This window comes from Elephantulus edwardii, unplaced genomic scaffold (genome assembly GCF_000299155.1).
Source record: "Elephantulus edwardii isolate Elephantulus edwardi_28Jun2011 unplaced genomic scaffold, EleEdw1.0 scaffold00037, whole genome shotgun sequence".
Classification (NCBI taxonomy): Eukaryota; Metazoa; Chordata; class Mammalia; order Macroscelidea; family Macroscelididae; genus Elephantulus; species Elephantulus edwardii.
In genome coordinates, this window is record NW_006399787.1 from 13,543,684 (window position 1) to 13,567,676 (window position 23,993).

The 23,993-nt window shown below is 43.5% G+C and overlaps 1 protein-coding gene across 2 annotated transcripts in view; it reads left to right on the forward strand.

Annotated features, from left to right (window-relative positions):
- DPF3 (D4, zinc and double PHD fingers, family 3) overlaps positions 1-23,993 on the forward strand; it is a 389,049-nt gene that overhangs the window by 181,519 nt on the left and 183,537 nt on the right. For both annotated transcript variants that reach the window (XM_006884717.1, XM_006884718.1), the window contains exon 3: positions 11,387-11,494. In XM_006884717.1, coding sequence (XP_006884779.1) covers positions 11,387-11,494 — 108 coding nt within the window. The remainder of the gene's footprint in view (positions 1-11,386; positions 11,495-23,993) is intronic.

Sequence of the window (23,993 nt, forward strand, 5' to 3'; positions counted from 1 at the left end):
TGTCCTGGTTTCTTCCCCACTCCAGATGAATATCTTTGCTGGATATAGAATTTTGAGTTGGCCGTTCTAATACCTGTGGTCATTAAAATAGTTACCCTTCATATTTAAGGTGTCTTTTCTTGTTTATGACATTTAAGATTTTTCAAAAGAACTTTAAAGATTTCTTTAGTTTTCATAAATCTGCTATTTGGTATTATACAGAATCTGTAGATCAATTTGGAGAAAATAAACAGTTCTCAATATTGAGTTTTCCAATACACGAGCATGGTACATATCTCCATGTTCCTCATCAATGCTTCCCATTTCTAGTGTTTCTTTGCTAGTATATTGAATTGGTCAATTTTGTAAAATGGCTGAATACAACCAAAACTTTGCTAAACTCACTCATTTATTCTAGTAAATTTTTGTAGAAGCTATGACATTTCTACATAGTCAGTCATGTTGTTAAGTGATAAAGAAATGTTACCTTTTTCCTTTTCAATCAACTTGGCAGAACCTGTGTATTTCATGGAGTCTGGGGTCTAGAAACTCTTTCATTAGAAAATAGCAGGTGGTACAAATGGCTACAAATACTTTGTATTGTTTGGTTCTAGTATTTTAGGAATCACTACCCTTCATTGCTATATCAAGTATCATGAAAACCATTGTTTTATATATGTATTACACATACACCATTTCTCTGTTCTGGTTTCAGCAATGAAGGTACATTTGGTCTGTGATCTTAGTCAGATGTGGAAACTCTGTAATTGAGTAAAAATACTTGTATCTTTCTAAAGTCAAGTTCTGAGAAAGTTTAGTTTTTATTATTATCCTTTTCCTGAGTTCCCTTTTTCTGTCTAAATGTAAATTCTTATTGTTATTACTATTGTCTCATATACAATCTCTCTGTTGTTGTTGTTATGTGCTATCAAGTTGCCTGCCACTCATAGCGATTCTATGTACAATAATCCTGCCCTATCCTGATCCAGTCTCACTGATTCCGACACACCTATCCTCATTGCCCCAGTTTCTGTGTCAATCCGTCTCATCCAGGGTCTTCCTGTCTTGTGCTGTCCCTCCACCTTTCCAAGCTTGATGTCCTTCTCCAAGGATTGGTCCCTCCTGGCCATATGCCCAAAGTATGTGAGATGGAGCTTCAAAATCCTGGCCTCCAAGGAGAAACTTGGTTTTACCCTCTCCAAGACAGACTTATTTGTTTTCTTGGCAGTTCATAGTATGTTGAAGACTCTTCTCCAGCACCACAACTCAAACACATCAATTCTTTTTCTGTTCCATAGTCCGGCTCTCTGATGCGTAACTAGTTAATTGCCAAGACCATACCCTGCATCATGTGCACTTTTGTCTCTAGAATGACATATTTGCTTTTTAGTACTCTGGAGAGGTCTCTGACAGTAGATTTTCCTAATGCAATTCATCTTTTGATTTCCTGACTGCTGGTGCCAAGAGTGTTGATTGTGGAGCCGAGCAAGCTGTAATTGTTAGTAACCTCAATCTCTTTTCCATCCTTCATGGTGCTGCCAAATTGGTCTAGTGGTGAGAATCTTTGTTTTCTTGATGTTGAACTTTAATCCATATTGAACACTATGGTCCTTGCCATTTTGCAGCAAGTGCTTCAGATCCTCCTCAGTTTCAGGATGCAAGGTTGTGTCATTTGTATAAATGCAGTTTGCTGATGAGTCTTCCTCCAATCTTGATGCCACATTCCTCCTCATAGAACCAGCCCAGCCTCCTGAATAATCTTTTCTGCATATCGATTGAAAAGATACGGAGACAGGGCACATCCCTCACACACTTCTTTCCTGATCCTGAACCATGCAGTGTTTCCCTGTCTGTTCTCAGAACTGCTTCCTGGTAGTTTTTGATTTATTCTTCCTTTAAAAACCTATATTGAATATATGCATTTTTTGTACACATATATATTTACATTCTTGTTGTGATGTTGGAGAAGAGTATTGAACATACTTTGGACTGCCATGAGAAAATCAGGTCTGTCCTGGAGAGGGTGAAACCAAGCTGTTCCTTGGAGGCAAGGATTTTGAAGCTCTGTCTCACATACTTTGGGCATGTAGTCAGGAGCGGTCAGTCCTTGGAGAAGGACATTATGCTCAGAAGGGTGGAGAGACAGCACAGGAGAGAAAGACCCCGAATGAGATTAATTGACACAGTTACTGGGGTCATGGGAATAGTAGTTTTGGAGACAGTGAGATTGGCTCAGGATAGAGCAGGGTTCAGAGCTATTGTCCGTAGAGTCACTATGAGTCCCAGGGGACTTTATGGCATATGACAACAACAATATTTATGTTCTTATTATTGTTTTGTGCTGTCGAGTCAGAAGTGAGCCATAGCTGACTCTCAGTGGGTTTACAAAGGCAGCAGATTACGCGAGATCTTCATCCTTTTCCCGTGGAGCAGGTAATGGTTTAGATCCACAATACCTTTGGGACTGTAGTGCAGTTTCTTTTTTTTTTTTTCTTCTATAATTATATTTTATTAATTTTCATAAACATTTACAGAGATTTTGGGCTTCCACTCATTCATTGTTGCACTATTCTCTCTACCCTCCTCCCAGTTTGTTCTTGTCCAAATGCCACAGTGCTTGTCAAAGCCAGTTCTGATTAATCTTCTTTGTCAGTGTGTCCTTTGCCATTCCCTATCACTCCTCCCTGAGAGAGACTTCACCCTGAGTCATAAGGAAAAGGGGACGGCGTATTCTCTTAGCTACTTCCTGCTGAAAAGGGACGCTGTGGGTTTCAGGGTGAAGATCTTCTCTCACTACTCTAAAGGGCCCTTTGGCAGTAGGAAACACATAGACTATTATGGAGATTGATTTTGGAATTTAGATGCACTCTTATTGATTGTGCTTGGCTGTACATGTACATATCCTTCAAGATGTATCATGGGGGTGTTGCAACCTAGTAGACACAAATTTGACTAACAAGTTATAAGTACATGAGTCCAAAAATTATGGAAAAGTAAAAGAAAAGATTCTTTCATTGTTTTACAAACACTCCCCCAGGTCCCCTCCACCATGCAGCCCTCGCTCTAGTCTCCTGTGATGACAGAAATACCCAGTTACATCTCTCTTTTAGACGGTTCTCTCCCTCCTCTGTTTCAGTGCAGTATACATTATTGAACCCATCTTACTCAGTCTCTCCCCAACCCCAAGGACAGTCCCATTCTACAACAGTGGCATCATGTAATATTTGTCCTTTTGTGACTGGGATATTTCACTCAGCATAATGTTCTCTAGAGTCAACCATTTTGAATAATATTGCATGAGTTCCTTGTTTTTTAATGCAGCATAGTATGTAGTGCAGTTTCTTAACCACTAAGCCACTAGAGTGCTGGACAAGCATATTAAACATACTATGGACAGCCAGGAGAACAAACAGGTTTGTCTTGGAGAGGGTAAAACCAAGTTTCTCCTTGGAGGCTAGGATTTTGAAGCTCTGTCTCACATACTTTGGGCACGTGGCCAGGAGGGACTTCTCTGGAGAAGGATATCATGCTTGGAAGGGCAGAAGATCAGTGCAGGAGATGAAGAACCTGGATGAGATGAATTGACACAGTGAATGGGGTAATGGAGGCTTGTATGTCGCAGACAGTGAGATTGGCTTAGGATAGAGCCGGCATCAGTGCTACTTCTATTCATAGAGCCACTATGAGTCTTAGTTTTCTTGATGGCACATAACAACAACAACAACAACAACAACTTTCACATTTATAAGATAAATGACAGTTTATTTTATGCCATTCTCCGTCTTGCTCTTTTATTATTATGTTCCATTTTCTTGTATATCTTTCTTCTTTCTCTTTTATAACTTTATCACTCTAGTGTTTATTCAATCAAGTCCTTATATATGAGCATTTGGGTTATTTTATAGGATAGGGAAAAAAAATACTAGAAAAAGACTGGAAATACTGCATGCAGATCTATGACATACATTATTCTAAGTGAAATTGTTGGGTCAAAGAACAAATGCATATGCTACATCTATCACAGTCCTCTTCCTATGATTGTACTCTGGTTGTCCTCTTACCAGCAGTGTAGGAGACAGTAGACATTTTTCTAATAACTGAATGGTTCACCAGCACTGTAGACTACTTCATGGCAGGATGAAGACTCAAATTATTGAAGCAGAAGCTAGATATGTGCCATTTGTCTGGTGTATTGTGAAGAAGGATGTGTCAGATAAGGATTGGACACAATAACTGAAAAGGCTTCTCCCCACATTACAACCCTATTATTCTTTAACAAAATTCTTCTGAGGAACTTGGGAAACACGTTATAGTGGTTTTGCTCCTTCTCTATGTTTTACGTGCCTTTTTACCATGCATTTGTTTTGTCAGAATACTTTTTTTTCCCCCTGATGGTGTAATTGATGTGGTCGAAAAAGAAATTCTGTAAGAAGTGGTGGTCTCGGTAGATGAAGGTCTCTTTTCTGATAGATAGCATTGGTGTGGAGAACTCTTTTCCTAAAAAGCCAAGACTCTGGATTTCAGGCCTTTGATATTCAGACAAGTGAGCAGATGGCTCATTGGAGAGTTAGGTAGGATAGTAGAGAGGTTTTGAGGTTGGGCTGTAGACCCAAGTTTTTCTCCCCTTTAGGAGCTGCATGACCTTGAACTGGTTACTTAATCACTATTAGCCCCACTCCTCATCATTTTAGGCTCCCAAAGGGTCATTGTCATGATGAAATGAGTTAACAGTGTGTATAAAGTATTAGCTTGGAACAGAGCAAATGTCTGGTAAACGTTAGTTGTTGTTACTGTGTCAGGTTTTGAATGGAATTCTTAGCAAGGGACTTGGGAACCTCTGAATAGAGGAGACAGGCAGCATTCTGAATTTAAGGTGCACCTTGGCACATCCAAAGAAAGAAATTCAGAAATGGACGGGAGGGAAGGTTGCTGAACCAGACAGAGAGCCCTAGTGAGGGCTGCAGATGTAGCACTAAGTACCCAGAACTTTAGACTTTCAGGGAAGAGCCAAGGCCTGGAATCTTTGGGAGGTTTCCCTGAAGCCAGGGCAGCTTTTAAGCAAGCCATGAGAAAAGAAGAGGGCAGAGCCCCAGGGAAACGGTCTTCATAAAGTGCTTGTGAAATACTTCCTGCCCACTTCTCAAGCTTTAACTAGGAGCTGATTTATTAAACAGCTTTCCAGTCTTCTAGAGTTGCTGCAAATTGTTTTTCACAATCAAACATTGATGGGGAGGACCTGTTAGATCCTGGACCCTAGAAATAGAATGAAAAGTAATATTATTTTGTTGTTTTTGTTACAGTTGAATTGGTTTTGTTATTATTATTATTCATTTTAATAAATATTTACAGAGACTTTGGATTTCCATTCATTCATTGTTGCACTTTTCTCCCTGCCCGCCTCTTTCCCCCAGTTTGTTCTTCTCTTTGAAAAGTAAGATTTTTATCTCATATAAAGTTTCTAATACGGAGAGCTTTTCAAACTACAAGTAGTTGAGTCTCTTGGATTCTGGTTCAGCAAGATTGGGCCAAGGCTTGTTATCTTCCTTTCTTAAGAAGGACGGATACAGTTGCAATGCTCCATTGGTGAAGAATTTCTAGCTCGTGTCACATGGCAGCTGGTAAGAAGCCGTGGTGATGATATCTGGAAGCAGCAAGATGGGTTGGAGCTCTTGAAATGCTTGTGAGGGTCCATTGAGGAGCCTCCTGTTCCTTCTCCTTCCTGTCCAGGACGGGGTCGGACGGGGGCAGATGATGGGAGGGCAGCAGTGTTTGGAATTTATCTGTTTGTCCCAATTTTGAGTTGATAGACTCACTGCTTCTTTTCTCAAACTCCCTGTCACCTTGGCTCCCCTATTGGCCTTCTTTCAGACCTAAGTTGGTAAACGGGATGGAGGGTTGGGAGCAGATGACACTTGGTTCCAGTTAGGACAGTGGGGAGACCCAGCCATGCTGTCATCTCGAAGGCACACGGTTCAAGGCCACAGGTTGCTCTGTGGAAGAAGGATGGGCAGCCTCCTCCTGTGCAATTAACTGCCTCTGAAAACCTGCCTCAGGGTCAGGTATGGGTCGGTACACGTCAACAACAGGAAGTATATTTTAATTCATAACAAGAATTAAGATGAAATTCATTGGCACAAAAAGATTTAGCCAACATCTCACAGTAGGGAGTTTTCCATCACAGAAGATGAAAATAATAATTGACTATCCAATCTCCAGTGTTGGGGGTAGGGGGTCTCTTTCCTGCTAATGCTTTGTAGAAGGGCAAGGGCAAGTTGTTCCAAGTCATGTCTTTCGCATTTCAAACATTGTATCCTGCATCATCCTTCTTTCTCTCTTCTATTTCATCTGTTGAATTCTTAATAGCTCCTGTTGCAGCTGCCAGAGATCCTCACAACATTCAGTATCCAACTGCTGGTCTTGGGAAATTTGTATAACAAGCTATTTGTAAGAATCTATTGATCATACAGGCATTAAGCACATTGTACTGTGTTTTTCTCTGGAACTAGTTGTGTGCTTGAGTCTGTCATCTCTGTGCTTGCGCATGAACGTAAGCGTTGTAATTGGAGCTGCAGCTCAAAGTAAGAAAAAGCAGTTTGCTTCCTGGGGTCTGTGACTAGGGGGATAACTGTGGTCGTGTGTAGTAGGGAGAGCTGGTTTCCCCTCGTTTGTTACCTCTCTTTCCCTCTTTCTCCAAATCCTTCCTTAGCCCCAGGCTCACTGCTCAAGGTTAATTTCCCTGCTGCAGCTGTGACTCTATTCTCCTCCTTCTGCCTCCTCCTCTTCCCTCCTCCATCCACCACACACGCGGGCTTTGAGTTATGTGCCTCCTGTTCTAATGAGATAAACAACATAACTCTCACGAGGCTCTGCTCTTCCCGCTCTAAGTGGAACTCTGGGGTTGGATGCTTGGCCCTAGAAAGGCACCCTGGTGCTTGTCAGGCTAGTAAGGAGGGCAAGAAAGGGGGCAGGGTGTTCCGTGAGGGCTCTGGGGCCATATGCTTATTGACACAAGGTGGATTCAAAGCAGACATCTGAGAAAGACATGTTCTATCCTTGTTACTAAAGGACCAAAGAGCAGCATGGACTGAGTGTGGGGTGCCAGGCATTCCCTGAGGACATAGGATACAAGGATTTTTTTAATCGAAAGTCAAGTAAACACATGATGATAACTAACATTTGTACAAGACATTAGGGTTATAAAAAACATCCTCTTACATGTTAATCCCCATGACAGCCCCCTAAAGTAGATATTATTAGGATTTTATTTTACAGAGAAGCGTCAGAAATAAGTCTCTGAAAGTATAGTCATCTTTCTAAGGTGACTGTCAGTGGTGGCAGTGGAATGTGTGTGTTCTTCATCTGTTCCAGAAATGTCTTCAGTCCACCAGAGAAATGCAAATAATGAAACAGAAACAGTCTCCATTTCTACATCCAAACTACTACTTAGGCTTCTCCCAGCAGGAGAACAAGCCTCCAGCTAGAGGCTGAGTGACCTGAGGTTGCCTTAATGCCATTTGTCAGTGATGTGATTTGATCATAGTCTCTGGGAGGATTGATGGCCAGGACAAGAGTCAACAAGTTTCACTTCTTTGCACTTAGACTTTTGGAGTATGCCAGATGACTCTCTTTTCTCTCTCACCTGCTTTTGGTGAGGTTGGAAATACCAGGAAGTAACTTTGGGGCAAAAAAGGGATCCTAAGACACAGAAACAGTCATAATGGGGGAAGACTCTGGGCTCCTATCTGAGCTTACCTTCTGGGCACTGTGTTTGATGGTCTGAAACTGGCAGATGAATCTCCTGGAGCTAGGAAGAACAGGGCCAGCAGTCATTCACTTCCTGTATTTCAGAGTCTTATTCTATTCTGGCTATATTTATTAAGTATTTCTGATGTGCCAGGCACTGTTCGGTGTTGAGGACAGCAGAGATAGACACAATCTCTTCTCTTCTGGCTCTTATAAAACTGTTGAGGAAGGCAACCAATAAATAGTTACCATCACTTTGGGAGGAAAGTACAGGGAGCCTTTTGGATGTTACAAGAAATACCATTAAAATAGTTTGATGCATCAGAGAAATCATCCAAATAATATTCTTGGTCAGCCTTTGGAGAAATGTAAAAGGTCTTTACAGACTGTTGTCTGATTCCGCCATCCCATGTACGTTCTGAGTAGATTTGGCGTTGACCTTGAGCATTAGTATTTTTAAGAAGTCTTACATGTGCTTTCGGTTTTGGCCTGGCTTTAGAATCAGCAACCTAAGATGAATCTGAGTAGGGGTTTTAAGAATCAGTTGTGGGATGTGATAGTTATGGGATATGGAATAGCAAGTCAACCTTTGTCGACATCTCTGGAATCCTGAGGCACACCAGCCCCAGAGGTGGCCTGAACATCTAAAATGCACCCAGATCTATGTACTTATTCTGGGATGACTTGGAGAGAACCACATCAGAAATCTTGAGCTTAATCCCAGCAAAGGCAGCCATCCCTCAAAGAAGTCAAACTTATACTATATGAAGAAGAAATAGTGATTCCTATTTTCTTTTACTCATTTAGTTTTCTATAAATTAGCAACAGCTCTGGCCCTCAAAGCTCAGGAAGCTAACTAAGATCTTAAAGAGTCTGCTAACATGCCAATAAGCAGTATCATGATAGATGGAGAAAGGATTGAAGTTGATGATGATTTTGTGTTACTTGGATCCACAGTCAACTCTGTTGGCACCAGAAGTCAGGACATCAAAAGATGAGTTGCTTTGGTGTAATTTTACTGTCAAGGAAATCTCCAGAGTGCTAAAAAGTAACAATGTCAGTTTAGAGACTAAGGTGTGCCTGATTGTAGTCCATGGTCTTCTCAACTGCTATTACACATTTTAGAGCTGGACAATGACTAAAGATGACAGTAGAAGGATTGATGCCTTTGAATTGTGCTGGAGAAGAGTATTGAACATATCATAAACTGCCAAGAGAACGAATAGGTCTGTCCTGGAGAGGACGAAACTAGTTCATTCATTGGAGGAAGGGATTTTGAAGCTCTGTTTGACATACTTTGACAAATCACCAGGAAGGCCTAGTCCTTGGAGATGAACATCATGTTTGGAAGAGTAGAAGGTAAGCTGAGGAGAGGAAGACCCTAGATGAGATAGATTGACACAGTGACTGTGACAGTCGGGGTAAGTGTGTCAGAGATGGCTCAGGATAGTGTAAGGTTCAGGATTGTTGTTCATACGTCACTATGGATCATAGTTGACTCACTGGCACATAACAACAATAACGACAGTGTGTGACATGAAGTTATTAGCAAAGTCAAGTGTTAGATTGACTATTAATCCATTAGCTTGTTGGAGCCCGGCTGTTTTTGTTGCTGTTGTGTACTGTAGAGTCAGAACCGATCCATAGCTGACCCACCAGTAGGTTTTCGGAAGCACTTAAATTGCATGGGAGGAGATTTCCCATTTTTCTCTCACAGAGCAGCTGGTGGCCTCAAACCATGTACCTTCAGGAGTGCAGTGCAGCTTCTTGCTAGTAGGCCATCAGAGTCCTGTTGTTTGTTGTTATTGTGTACCATTGAGTCAGAACCAACCCATAGCTGATCCCATAGTGGGTTTTCAGAGGCAGTTAAATTGCATGGGAGGAGATTGTCCATTGTTCTTCCATGGAGCAGCTGGTGGATTGTAACCGCATGTCTTTGGGATTGCAGCATAGCCTACCTAGAGACTAAAAATACCAGAGATTTTACTAGATACTTTAGTCTCCATCACACTTAATGGTTTTTAAGAATTGAAGGGGACAGTGTTAGAATCCACTCCTTGTCCCTAGTCTTTCAATCTGCAGATGCAGTTATGTGATTAAAAGTGATGCTTAATGCATGATAAGACCTGCATATTTTGGGCTCTTTAAAGCCGGCCTAGTTGTTCCTTCTTTGCACTCGTAACCCAGTGAATGGATAGAGATGAATGGTAAAAATGAAAAATGAATATATAGCAATGAACTTCTGTAGATTTTCTTTGTGAAAGGGATAAAATGAAGGCAGTAGGGAGCTGTAGGATGCCAGATGAGCTTTGGTGGCCCAATGTTAAGAAGCTGTGCTGTAATCCCGGAGGCACACAGTTTGAATCCACCAGCTGCTCCAGGAAAGAGAGATAGGCAGTCTCCTTCCATGCAATTAACTGCCTCTGAAAACCCACTAGCAGGTCAGCTATGGGTCCATTACAACTCGACAGTGCACAACAACAACAACAACAACAACAGGTTCTAATATGTCCTGAACCTGTTCACTGACACTCTTGCGATACTTTCTGTACCTCACAGCTGCCAGTGGTTACATCTACCTACAGAAGAGAGACTTGTAACTTAAAAGGCAAACTGGAATATTCATTTGTTCATGATTCATTAATTTAACAAATAGTATGTTTGATCCTCCCATGTGTCAAGCACCAGATTGGCTCTGGGGATTCTGACAAGAAAAGGACATACAACTTGCTTGTCCTAACTCTTTTGGCCTGGGCTGGTTGACTTGCTTGGTTATGCTAACCACCTTATTAGTCTTCAACACCTTCCTCCTCTCTCCTACACTCTTGTTCCCTTTGTCAATAGATTATGGTTTAATGTGAAGAGTCCATATTCCTCAAAGGACTCTGCCAGCCACACTATGTGTATAGAAACCAGGAAAATGTTATCTGATAAGCAAGAAACAATTTTGGCGTGATTGGCATGAGAGATGATCATGATGGTGTGGAACTTTGATGTCAAAAGTCAAATACAAATGGTGGCTCTTATTGGGAGAGGCAGCGTGGTACAAAGCAGTGGCAGGCGGGCAGGGATATGCAGATATGCTGGTCCCCAGAGTGGGCTTGTATTCTCTCCACAGTTACTTACGAGTTCCCTTTGATTTCAGCATGCTGCCAGCAACTAATAGGGGGAAAAGCTAGTAAAGAGGGGCACAGAATTCTTGATTTGTTTTCTTGAAATATTTCTTCATTCAAGATGTCCTTAGAGTGAGCAGACTAGTGCTGTGCCTTGAAGAGAATTTGCCTAATGTGGACCACAACAAATGGCAGTAGTAGTTGGAACGCCACAGAGGTATTGCCTCTAAAGGCCCCTCTTGTGGTTGGCAGGGCCCTCTGACAGGCCCTCCATCCCCAAGCCAAGCGTGTAGGACTGGTTTGGTAAAGATGGTGAATCCTTTTGTGCTGGGCTAACCGGGACAGGCAGCAGGGTGGATTGAACAGAGGGTTCTGGGGTCAGCTGACCTCTATTCTGCTTTGGTGTCTGCCATCAACCACCTCTGTGACCTGGGTAAGTCCATTTCTCTGGGTTTCACTTTCCTCCTATTGCAAGTAAGAATTGGATGAGGTGGTTTCTAAGGCTGCTTCCAGCATGGAGCCTTTAACCTTTACATGCTTTCTGTCTACAGGCCTTGCCCCTGGCCAACTGTACACGTACCCTGCCCGCTGCTGGCGCAAGAAGAGACGATTACACCCGCCAGAGGATCCAAAGCTGAGACTGCTAGAAATCAAACCTGGTCAGTGCTTGGCTGTGTGTGATGGGGAGAGGTGGGGAGCACTGTTGTAAAGCTGATTTTTCCAAGACAGCAAGCACCACCCCTGTGGTACTCGAAGGTGTGCTGTTAGGCCTACTTTCACATGAAAGTGTCCGTGTGTCCCCCTGAGTGCCTTTCCTCTTCAGGTGTCTCCTGCTCTCAATCCTTTAAAGAGACAAGGAAAGCTGCAAGCAGCAGGTGGGAGCAGGCCCTGGTTGAATGACTTTCCTGAAGGAGCTACAGTTCAGCTGGGTCATGTGAGAACTGCCCTCAAGTAAAGGAACCTTATCTAGGATTGTGTATCCTCTCTTACTGGCTCCATTTTGCCTGGAAAGGAACCAGTTCCTTAAAAATAGAACTTACCTTGGACATGGACATGGAAGACTTTGAGTTTAAAATATCCTTCTACTGCGTAGGGGTGAAAGCACAGGGTTGCACAATTTGATGGGTGGAGGGAGGTGTTGAAGGAAATGGGAAGGATCCAGCAGGGACCTGAAAAGGCAGGGTACTGATGAGCAAGCTCCAGTGGTGATTAATTTTATAAAACATCACTCATCGAAATGATTGTATGAAACACAATGTGAGTGAAGAATAGTGTGAAACACAATGTATACGAATGGTGTAAGCAAACAAAGTGGAAAAAAAATCATGTAATTAGAAGGCTACTGTAGTGGTTACTTCAAGGACGTGGCAAATGATACAGAAATTTGATCATAATTTAAGCAAACTACCTTATAAATGAAAAAAAATAAAATGAAGGGGAAAAAATTTCCCTCTAGACGATGTGGATAGTTTTGTAACCATGCTGAGGGAATTGGTCAGTTTGTTAGTACAGTGCTGACCACATGGCCCTACAGCCACCTGGGTGGTAGTAAGGACAAGGGCTTGCTGTGGATTTAAGGGAACCACTTTCTTAGGGGCAGTTCCAGGAGCTAAAATGTGGATGGATTACCTTGGTGGGAACTTCCCTACCAAGTGACACAAATACTTAATTGAGATGTTCTTTCTCCCTATCACCATGGTGTTGGTGGTTGGGCCCTTCTTTCTCCCTTTCCACATGTTCCTGGCTGCTTTTCCTTTACAAAATTCCTGCTTCCAGTCACTTTGGGGGCTTTCACTCATAGCTCCATGGTAAAGACACCTTGATTGCTCATGTCAATCCAGATTTTGCTTGGCAATTTTGTTTGTTAAGGATGGTAGGAGCTAGATACTTCAAGGTGCTCCTTCCTGATACCTGGATGTCCTTACACAATTATAAACTACCATTTACAGACACTTCTAAGTGTCAAGGAAGGTTGGCCTAGGACCACAGAGTATGGGTTGACACATAGTCCGGCCAACCTACAATGTAAGTCATGTGTGTCACGTTAACACTTCTAGTAACCACGTTTAAAAAAGGAAACAAGTGAAAGAAATGAGAATATATTTTATTTCCTTCAGAAAAAAGGTGATAATTTTAGCATTTAATCAATATAAAAATTATTAAAGAGATACCTTGCATTTTCTTTAATTTATATATTTTTTTATGTTGTCCTTGAATTTCAGTGGGCATTTTGTACTTTTTCGCACCTCTAACCTTTGGATGAGCCACATTTCAAGTATTCAGGGCCCACAAGTGGCTAGTGCTGCCAGTATTGGTCAGCATGGTTCTGGAAACACACTTGTAGTTCTGACGAGTAACAGGGGCATCAATTGGGAGCCTATTAGGGAATCTTGGGCCTCAACCCAGACTTGCTGAGTTAGAATTTGCATTTTAACAAGCTTCCTAGGGTTTCCAAAAGCACAATAAAGTTTGAGAAACGGGGGTCTTGAAAGAGGCTACCCAATAAATAAGTGAACATGGTTCCACATAATCTTCCTTTCTGAATGGAATATAACAAATAATTATTGATGTGAGCGATTTATCTTTTGTCCTTTCCTTCTTTACTCCAACTCTATGGTATATGCAAGGATTCTGAAGCTTTGTCTGACATACTTTAAACATGTTCAAGGAGGGACCAGTCCTTGGAGAGGGACCTCATGCTTGGAAGGGTGGAGGGACAATGCATGAGAAGAAGACCCTTGATAAGATGGATTGATTCAGTGACTGAGATAGATGCGGGTAGGTGTGTCAGAGACAGTAAGAATGGCACAGGATAGAACAACGCTTATGGCTGTTTTACATAGGGTCTGTATGAGTTGCAGGGGACTTGATGGCACATAATAACATGGTCATTTGGAAGTGGCATGAATAAATGATGAGATTAACCCTGGTTTAGCCTCACTTGAACAACTTTAATCAACTCCATTTAGAACCCTCCAGTTCTAAACAGTTTCTGAGTTGGACAAGTAATTCTCCCCTTTTGAGGGGAGAATTATTCACACATCAAGCACTAGTTAGACTTGTCTACTTGTTTGAGCCTTTTGGGTATTTTTCTCATTGTGGCTTATCTGTAAAATAACCATCATGATACCTGGGGGCTTCTAGCTGGATGTTTACTTTGAACAAGCAGTGTCTAATGATATTTTTGCCTTTTTCCACTCTTTTAATAAAAACACTTAAATAATGTGATTTTAAGTAGCTAATACAGTTACATGCTTTAACATTGAAAGGATATATTACACAATATTATACAATGAACAATCAGACCTAGTCTTTTAATAGGCAGTCTGTGGTCCCATTTCTTGAAAGTTCTTTATAGTCTGTACTACAAATTATGAATTATAGTGATACCATTTTTTCTTTTTGTAAAAAATAATTGATGCAATACAAGTACCTTGTACTTTGTCTTTTAAAAATGTGCCTTAGATGTTGACAATATCAGCATCTCTTTTTTCACAATGACGCGCTATTTCATTGTGCTGTATTTTATTTAACTAGGCTGTTTGTAACTTGTTATTTCTAATTTAACCAGTAATATAATGAATATTTGTGCATGTATGAGAATATATTAGCCATAATTTTGTCATTTGAAGACTTTCATTATACATAGTTGACCCTAATCTGAAATTATTAGTCTTTATTCCTAACATTTGTAGAAAAATGATCTTAATTAAGCATACTTTTCTATCAGACTCATTGGATCTTCTTTCATAAAATTCAAAGGCTCTTTTGTACTACAAAGTGTCTTAGCCTTTATCAACTTCAACTGTTTATTTTACTGAGGTCCAGGGAGGTTAAGGGCCTTCTTTAAAGCCGTATGGTAATTTATGAGGTAGTGAATTCAAGTTGCTCAATATCCAGGTTTAAATGCTTTTTTCCCTGCTTCCTCTTCCTCCTGACAGATAGGCTGACTTAACCCAAACCAATACAAAACCCACAAACAATGTTAACAATATTTTCTTCTTAAAAAATAAATCTAAAGATTCTCCTGACTCCAGACACAGCTGCGTCCAGGGCTCACGCATTGTAATGAAAAATCTGATTTTTCTCTCTAACAATTTTTCCTACGTCAGGAGCCGTAGAGTTGGCACTCACCTCTCCAGAAGCCATGAGATTGGGAGACATATAGCACTGGAAAGTCTGCTCTCAGGGATCTCTCCAAAGTTCCGAAGAGCAATGATGTTGGTATAAAGACTAAGGTGCACTTGATTCAAGCTACAGTCTTCCCAATTACCTGCTTTATATCTGGGAGATTAAACAATGAATTAGGATGACAGAAGAAGAATGGATTCATGTGAGTTCTGGTATTGGAGAAGAGTACGAAATATCTTGAGGACTGCCAGAAGAACAAATAGATACGTCTCGGATAGAGTGCAGCTCAAGTGTTCCTTGGAGGCAAAGTGATGAAGCTTTGTACATGTTGTTAGGAAATGCTATTCCTTATAAAGAAACAATGTGCTTGGAAAGGTGGAGGGTCAGTGAAGGAGAGGAAGACTCTCAACAAGACAGACTGATTCAGAATCTGTGGCAATGGACGCAAATGTGTTGAGGACAATAAGGATGTTGTAGGATAGGACAGGGTTCAGATCTATTGTTCACAGAGTGGCTATGAGTAGTACTCGACTGACTCTACAGCACTTAACAACAACAACAACAACAACAACTCCCAGGAGCAATGGAGACCTCTTCCATCAGTAATTGTGGACCAAGAAGTTCCAGAAAAGGTGATTGTCTGACTAAGTTTATGTCCAATCCACTAATCACTGCCATACTGTGGATGGGCCACCCTGGTGGTTTTGACTTAATAAGCATCAAAATCAGTATTTGAAGCAAGCTATTGCTTACAAAACCCTTAACAAGATATTTTCCTACACATTACTGCCTTAGGTCCTCCTCATAGCTTTGGTAGGGAGGGAGGAAAGGAGCAAACATGATCTAAGCCCATTTTGTAGAGGAGAGACGCTAGCCTGGGACAGAGCCACAGAGGGTTCACTGTGTTGCTTGTATACCTCAACCAGCAGTCCCGTTATGAGTAGGACTGAGGCACATGCTAATACCTGGTTCTTCTGTTGTTAATATTTTGACTACGCTGGCTCCTAGTACTCACATCAACAGCTGGCGGTCACAGTGGACTGTGGACATGCCTTAGGCACAGACCTTAAAGACATGTGAAAAAGGGAACCCCCAGGCTGTTGATTTGTTAGCCAAGCCCCCAGCAGCACGTCCTATCTGTGCCTGCGCCTTTGAAAGGCTTCCTTAGCAGCTGCCTTAAGCATGAGACAGAGTGGTAGCACCAAGTCTCAGGTGGTCAAAGGCTGGCTGGCCATGGAGGCGGTCAAGTTTGTGTGGGAGGACGCGTACTGGAAAGGTGAGCACCAGCCTCTATGTGGATGGGGCTTTTATGGTGTAGCTCTGATTCTGGCAGACTTGGGCTCACCCACACGACAGCCCAGATGCTAAGACAAAATAATCAGATGGAGTAGGAAACTGTTCAAATGACAGAGCTCCTTCTCAGATGAACTTGTTCCCCTCTCTTTCAGGAATCCAATCTACCGCTAAGCCTACTTTACTCTTTTACTTTTGCTTGAGTAAAAATGTACAAATCATATTGGTTTTCACTCATTCATATACCTTTAAAATAATTGTTTTAGATTACAATTGATTCATGTAATTAATTACATCTCATCAAATATTTTTTCTTTATAGCTTTTCCCTTAACCTAATTTATCTATTAATTTTTGCATTCTTTTTTAAAAAAGCCAAAACAAACCCACAAAGCCTATGGCCTGGCATGTTGGTTCCTCCCCCCCCCCCCCCCCTTCATATCCTGATCCTGTCCTGTTTCTTTGTCCCCATGTAAGGAGACCTGGCTCTCAGAATGTGCAGTCACACCAGGCTGCCACTGCAGGTTGTGAATATAGATGCCTGGGGAGTTCCTGAGAGCGAGTGATAACGGGTGAAGCCTCAAACAGCCAGGGTCCTTCGAGAGGACATGGTACAGTAGGACCAGAGAAATGTAACTGTTTTTTTCCCCAGTGGTGACACAAATTTACATTAGAACCTTTCACACAAGCCAATATTTCAAAAAACGTCTTTCATCTAAGGCCTCAGCTTGGTTATGTGGTGCCATTATAAAAGAAGGGACTCTGTTGGTGCTGCTTTTGCCGGGCTGGCGGAGATCATATTAGATCTGTGTATCCCTTTGGCAGGTGACTCCATGTAGGGCACACCCTGCACACTTTTCAGCTGCTCTGTTATCATCCTTTATAAGATCCACAGTTACTGTTTGAAAGAACACCCCCTTTTTTGAGTTCTTTACAAGGACCAGATAGATTTGAACAAATACTTCAAAATAAATACGTACTCAAAATGTGCAAGAATTTCCATTGTGACATTGTTTATAACAGCAGCAACAAATAAATGGAGAGTGAAAATTAGCAGAAGTGACATTGTTGGGTGAAGTTCAATATATTATAAAAAGGAATAAACAAAACCCCTCAAAACAAACCTATTGTGGTCAAATGGATTGCAATTCAACTTGAATTGTTTGAGAATAGAATCATAGTTTGTAGGATTTTTGGTGTTTGTGATCTTACAGGAGCATATTACCAGGCCTTTCTTCCATGATGCTTCTAGGTAGCTTTGAACTGCCAACTCTTCAGTTAGTAATCATGTGCAAACTGGTTATTCTACCCATTGACCTTCACTTGTGACAATGTAGCCATAAAAATGGAAGAATGTCCAAGATACTGTGAAGAGTGGAGTTGTTGTTAAGTTGTGTAGAGTTGTAGACAATCCATAGCGATCTTATGAACAAAAGTCTTGAATGCAAAACTTTCATCTTTTCTCCAAGTTCATAGAGTTTCTGGAGGCAAGCTTTTTTAGAAGTGGATGCCACTCCTGCTTCAAAGCCTGTTTTATTCACGAGATCCACAAAACCCAAAAGCCTTTTTAAATACGAGCCCAAATTTGATCAGCTCACACCCTATATCATGAGCAAGAGCCAGACCCTAGCCTCAACCCCAAACCAGAAAACACACCTTTGCAGAATATGACCGTTTCGCTCATCTTCCAAGCTTGGAAGTGTGAGTGAGGGAAGCAAATTATACATTACATATAATCCTTTTTGGGCAACCCTTACTAAAACCCTAGAATTGATTTCTCCCTGAAAAAATCAGCTGAACTTTTTTAAATCTGTGGAACCCAGGAGACAGAGTTAATACTGAAAGAACAACCAGCTGATCAGCCGATCTTTTGAGCCGCATCACCAGCCACTTCCTCTCCTTTGTTCCCTCCCAGCCTCCTGTGTGGTCTGCCTTCTCGAAATCTAGGTCTATGACTCTTGAAGCTTGCTCTTGAATGCCACCATCAGCACTATGCTGTAATGTGTTCATTTCTGTAACGGTGAAGTGGAATAGTGTCCTGGAGCGGAATTGCCCGAGATAACCCATAACAAGGGCTTTCCTTCAATGCCAGCCCCTTCCATGAGTTATAAGGACATGCCATTTATCATGCCCACATTCAGCCCATCTTTCCCATTGTTTCTTTGTGTTCCAGCCTGAGTCCAGCCAGTGCAACAAAAGCTGGTGTCTTAGTTATCTAGTGCTCCTGTAATAAAAAACCCCCAAACAAACCCAAACAAAAACATACCACAAGTGGATGGCTTTAAAGAAAAAGACTTTATTATTTCATAGTTTTGGAGGCTAGGAGTCTAAATTCAGGATGCCAGCAGAGTTAGGCCATCTCTGCCCATGACCTCCTGGGAGAGAGCCTCATCTTTCTCTGCCTCTGGAGCTGTGGCTGTTTCTTAGCGTGCCTTGGTTGTTTGTAGATGGCTCTTCATAGGGAGTCTGGCTTCTCCTCTGTATTGGTCTATGTCTATTCTACTGTTATTACAAAACACCACTCAGAGACTCGGAACCTCTACTCTGGTGTGACCTAAGTATCATAACATACAAGGGCACGTTTGCAGGTTCAGGGGTTGGGACTTCAGTGTAGCTTTTTGGGGTACGCAGTTAGACTTGTTAATAGTTCAGATGAACTCTTGCTTAGAGTTGTTCCTGACCCCAGTCTCTGACCTCTGCTCAACTGGTTGAGTACAGCCACTAGCCCTGTTCAGACACCAAGTCAGGATAAGAGTAAGGTGATACGGGATCAGGAGTCCTGAGGGACTTTGGAGAAGGTCTGAGGACAAGGCTGTAGTGCCTTCTGCTTCCGGTTCAGCCCCTCCAAGGGCATGGCTTATTGGGGATGATTAAGACATTGTGCTTGGCTGCCATGAAGTCAATTTAGTCTGGGCTAAATTAGAGCCTTTTTTTAAAAAAAAATTATTTATTTTTTTAAAAATTGTATTATTTTTACATGGACCGTCAAATCAGATCTGACTGGTACAGGAGGACATTGCCCCCTCCTTCTCCAGCAGAGCATCTGGTGGATTTGAACCGCATACCTCTGGGATTGCAGTGAAGCGTCTTGCCACTAGGTCACCAGAACTCTCTTAAATTAGACTCTTATAGAGTGACTTCACAGGTCTACTCTTCTGCTCCCCTGTCCCATCACAGTGAAATTGCGGTTCCTCCTTTATTTCTTTACTGCCTGGTGAAAAGGAAGACATGCACGTGTATGGGTAGGATGGGGGTGAGAGAGCTGGAGAGAGCTCTTTGGAATTTGAAAGACTTCTCAGTGTCCTCAGACCTATGTGTTTTTCACCCCTCCCACTAGTCTTGAATAAACATACCACAACCCCTGCTTGCCTGGGCATCTGAAGGACAGCACACACGTGCACAACTCCACTGACAATTGTGTTCATTGTTCTCTGCTGCTTGCACTTGACTGCAGAGGCAAACACAAGGTGTTTCAGGACCCAGACATCACAATTCATAAGATGTGAAAACTCAAGCAGATGCCTGGTGCCAGCACAGGGCTGCCACCGGGCCATTTTCTCCATAATGGAGCTCCGTCCTTACAAAGAGGGAGGCATGCTGGCAGGAGAGAGGTAGATGGATGGTAAATAACCAGCAGAAGGCCCCGAAGCAAGACAGATGTTGGGCAAAAGCCAACTGATTAAAGAAAAAAAGAGTTCTTTAACTTCTCTTTCTCTCTCTCTTTTTTAGGGAAGCAGAGGAAAAGACTAGGAGTGAAATTTTTTTACCATGTCCCTCTGGATTCAATGCTCAGATAGCCTGCTTAGATCAATTTAGCATCTTTCCACCTCAGACCTTCTGGTCCCCCTGGTCTAGGGCAGATAGTATCTTAATTTAGAGGGAAACTGTGACATAGAATTAGGAAGTTAATTTCCCAGAGGACTTGAGTGGGATGGCCAAGGCAAGAACCCTAAGTGGGAGTCTGCTGGAATAGGTGCCACGTTGCTCCAGGACCCAGCTCACATATTCGTTTAGGAATTTTTTAACTGGAAGGACTGTTTTACAATAGGTGGTCATTCTGCTCCTGAAATGTATTTGAGGCCTGATAAAGCCCTTCTGCTCCTGGACACAGGAAAACAGCATGACTTTCCAGGCGTGTAAAATTCTAAGGAAGATGGCAGAGAGACCACTGCAACGTGGGTTTCTGGTTATTTCTCTGTGTTTTATTTTGGGTAATCCCTCAGTGGCTGAGGAGGAAGAACCACAAACATGGCTGCCTCACCACAGGAGCAGCAGAACAGAAAACCTTAGGGAGACATAGCTTAGAGTACTCCAAAGCCAGCCCAGAAGCAGGTCACATGGACCCCAGAGAGGTGCACGTGCCGGGAGAGCTGTCCAGGCAGACAGGCCCAAGTGACACTTCCTTGGACACGGTGGAGACTGTTCCTCAGCCTGGGTGCTGTCCCTGCTGCTCTGAACGGCCAGAGCTCTACAGATGGGAGCGGGCTGCGGCCAACTTCCCCAGCTTTTGAAAATCCTGCATCTTAATTAGTTCCCTACTGCTTTTGTGCATGGCCCACATTTTAATAGTCTCCAGGCTTCTCCCACCATTTGCTCTCTGATGTTCGGGGCGATTTCTCCTCGCCTTAAGACAGTCCCCCTGACTCCTCCAACACCCTCCCAGTCTGGGAACAACTTAAGGCAGGCCGATGTGCCAAGCATGTAGCCTGAGATTGATGAGCCTGTCAGCTGGCTCCCTCTGCCCCCGGCCCTCCTCCTCAGCTGTGGGTTCTTCAGATGGATGAGCCGGGCGGGGGGAGGCGCACGAAAGGACCCGGGGAGCCTCCAGCCAGGTGTGAGCCAATGGACGACGTGACCTTCTCCAGGCCTGCCGAGGAGTCTGGCTGTGTCCTTCTGAGGGGGAAGGACGCTCCACTCCCACCCCCATCTGTCAGTGCTTATCTGCTCTGTGCGGGGGGTTGCCTGAGCTTGGTACGGCTCGGAGAATGGATGCCTTCAAGTGCATCAGGGGGAAATGACCAGTCATTTATCTCCTTCCTGCAGTGTCAGAGCCTGCAGCCATCCATCCTCCAGGCCTGCGATGGCAGCTTCTTCAGTTGCCTCGCAAGTAGAAGAGCTGGAGAGAGGGGCAGGCCACTCTGGACCCCACTCGGTGCTGTGACTGGATGCCCAGGGGTCTGCTCCTACGGCCTTCCTGATTGTTTTGAGGAAAGAGCTGTGTCTGTGGGGCTGAGTCCATATCTTCTGGGCCTTGTGGCATGGGGCAGGGTCCTGGGGCTGGCTGGCACAGGGGCTGGGTGGTGGTAGGTACTGGCACGCCTACTGCAGAGGTTCTTCCACTGGCTTAGAAAAGCTGTGGTTAGAGCACAGGTCATCAGGTAGTGGAGCTACCCTGTCACATTGCTGCCTGGTCCACTCTCGTGGGCAGGGAAGCACTCAGCAGGCAGGGGCACATGTGGGGCTTGTGTCTAAATTGTCACCAGCTATACTCACTGATGGCAACACCAGGTGTGCAGAGTAGAAGTGGACTCTACAGAGTTGCTAGAAAATGTGATGAATTTCCAGAAGCAGATCTCTAGGCTTAGCAGTACTTCCGGGTGGGTTTGAACCATCCACCTTTTGACTAGTAAGTAGCTGAGTGCTTCATTAAAGGGATGGAGGTGGACAGTGTTGGATCTCCTGCATGGAGACCCTGGCTTAGCTCTTTTCACAGATGAGAGAACATGAACTAGAGAGGCATGCCCCGAGCCTCCCATTCAGTTCCCAGCCTGGCCTGGGAGGCCTGGCCCACGGTGACACTTTCTTGCTCATTGGTTTCAGGTCACAAGAGTCTTCACTGTGCAGAACAGCAGTGAAGAGGGGACAGTACCTAACAGTGATTATACTCAGGAGTCCACATGCAGACCCCTCACCCAGTGGCTCTGATTTTGGGGTCTTACCTAGCCGCTCCAGGCTCCATCCTTCATCTATGGGATGCAGATGAGAGCAGCTGCTCTCCTGGATTCTCATGGTTGTTCTGAGAGCTGTGTGCATGGTGTGTCTGGAGTACTTGGCCTTACAAGTGTGAGGAGGCATCATAGATGGACTAGGGGTCTCAGAGAGCACTGTCCCTGTCCCAGTACCAATGACGTGCTTGTTGCAGGCCGCTCTCTACCCAGCTGGGTAACTGTGCTGTCTGGGCTGCTATGGGAACTCCTGTCACTGACTTTTTTAAAAGGCCCAAGTCTGTACACATCTTGTACACTGAAGACAGATTGTGTATGTGGCTGGATCCACAGCGTGTACAAGCTGCCTTCATGCTCTCAGAAACCAGCCTGGAGCACAGAGAGGACCTGGAGGGTCTCCTGACTGCTTTTACAGGAGCTTTGACTTCCATGGTGGGCTAAGGTAGGCTTGTCTGGCTGGTGGGCTAAGGAAGGCTCGTCTGGCTGGGTTCTTCCTCCCACCTTCAGCTAGGCCAGTCTTCTCGCTTCTTGGTGAATTGTTTCTCTCTGGACTTGCTCTGGCATGGCTCCACCCTGTTGATTGCCCCTTAGTCCTGGACGTCTGGCCTCTACCCCAGTTCACTGTGTTTGGGTGCTCCTGCTCATGCGCAAGTGACTTCTCAACCCGCTCTTCCTCCAGAACAGATCTGATGACTGGAGTATGAAGCATGAATTCACGGCTTTGTCTGTATGGACACAGCTCTCTTCCGAGCCCCAGGTTCAGTGTGGGCTCAGTCCATTTTTGCACTGACATTCTAACTAGTCTCCATGTTTCTCCCCTTTACCTCCCTTGAGTTATTTTCTTTGAGTGATCTGTTAAATAGAACCTCCAGTAGCTCGTCACCACACTCAGAGCAGAAGCAGAGCTCTAACTCCTGCAGCTCCCTGAACCTGCTCAAGCTGTTCGCCCAGTTCACTGTGCTCTGCACGCATAGGAGCCCCGCACTGCTGTCTCCTCAGCCTGGAAGGGCTTTTCCTGGACAACAGCATGGCCTCCTTCAGCCTGTGCCTCCCAGGCCATATTTAATAATGTCACACTCTCTCACAGCATCCCTGGTGTGCTGGCTTCCCTTCCCCTGCTTAGTTTTTCTCCAAAGCACCGACCACCATGTAATGACTTTCGCTTGTCCCATCATATTTCACCCTCACTAGAATAAAAGATTTGCCCTTTTGTTTAGTTGAGTTGCCTTGATGGAAAAATGTAAGGCTTACTACTGTGAATATAATTGTGACTTGAATTTTGGCTCAAACAGAGTTGAGAGTGTATCCTTTTGTTTGCAGTTGTGTCCCTGGCAGCCAGAGCAGAGCCTGGTGCAAAGTAAAAGTCAAACTATCTCCTACTGAGTTGTCTCTGAGTCATGGTGACCCATGTATGTAAGAGTAGAATATGCTCCATATGATTTTCAGTGACTGAGTTTTTTTACAAGTAAATTAGCAAGTGTTAAAGCTTCTGGTGTATTTGGGTTGGTTTGAATTTATATCTTTTTCCCTTAGCAGCCAGGTGTCTGAATTGTTTGCTCCACCCAGTGGATGCCACATAGTGAATCTTTGATAATTGTTGGGTGACTGGAGGACCAAAACTGTGCCTCTTCCATTGGGGCTCCACCCAGATTTCTTCCCAATCCACAAAGATTAAAGCCATGCCATAGGGTTCTACTGCACCATGGGATTCTATAATGCCTGGGATTCCACTGCACTATGAGTTTCCACAGCACCATGGGATTCCATCCTACCTTGGGGTTCTATCCCGT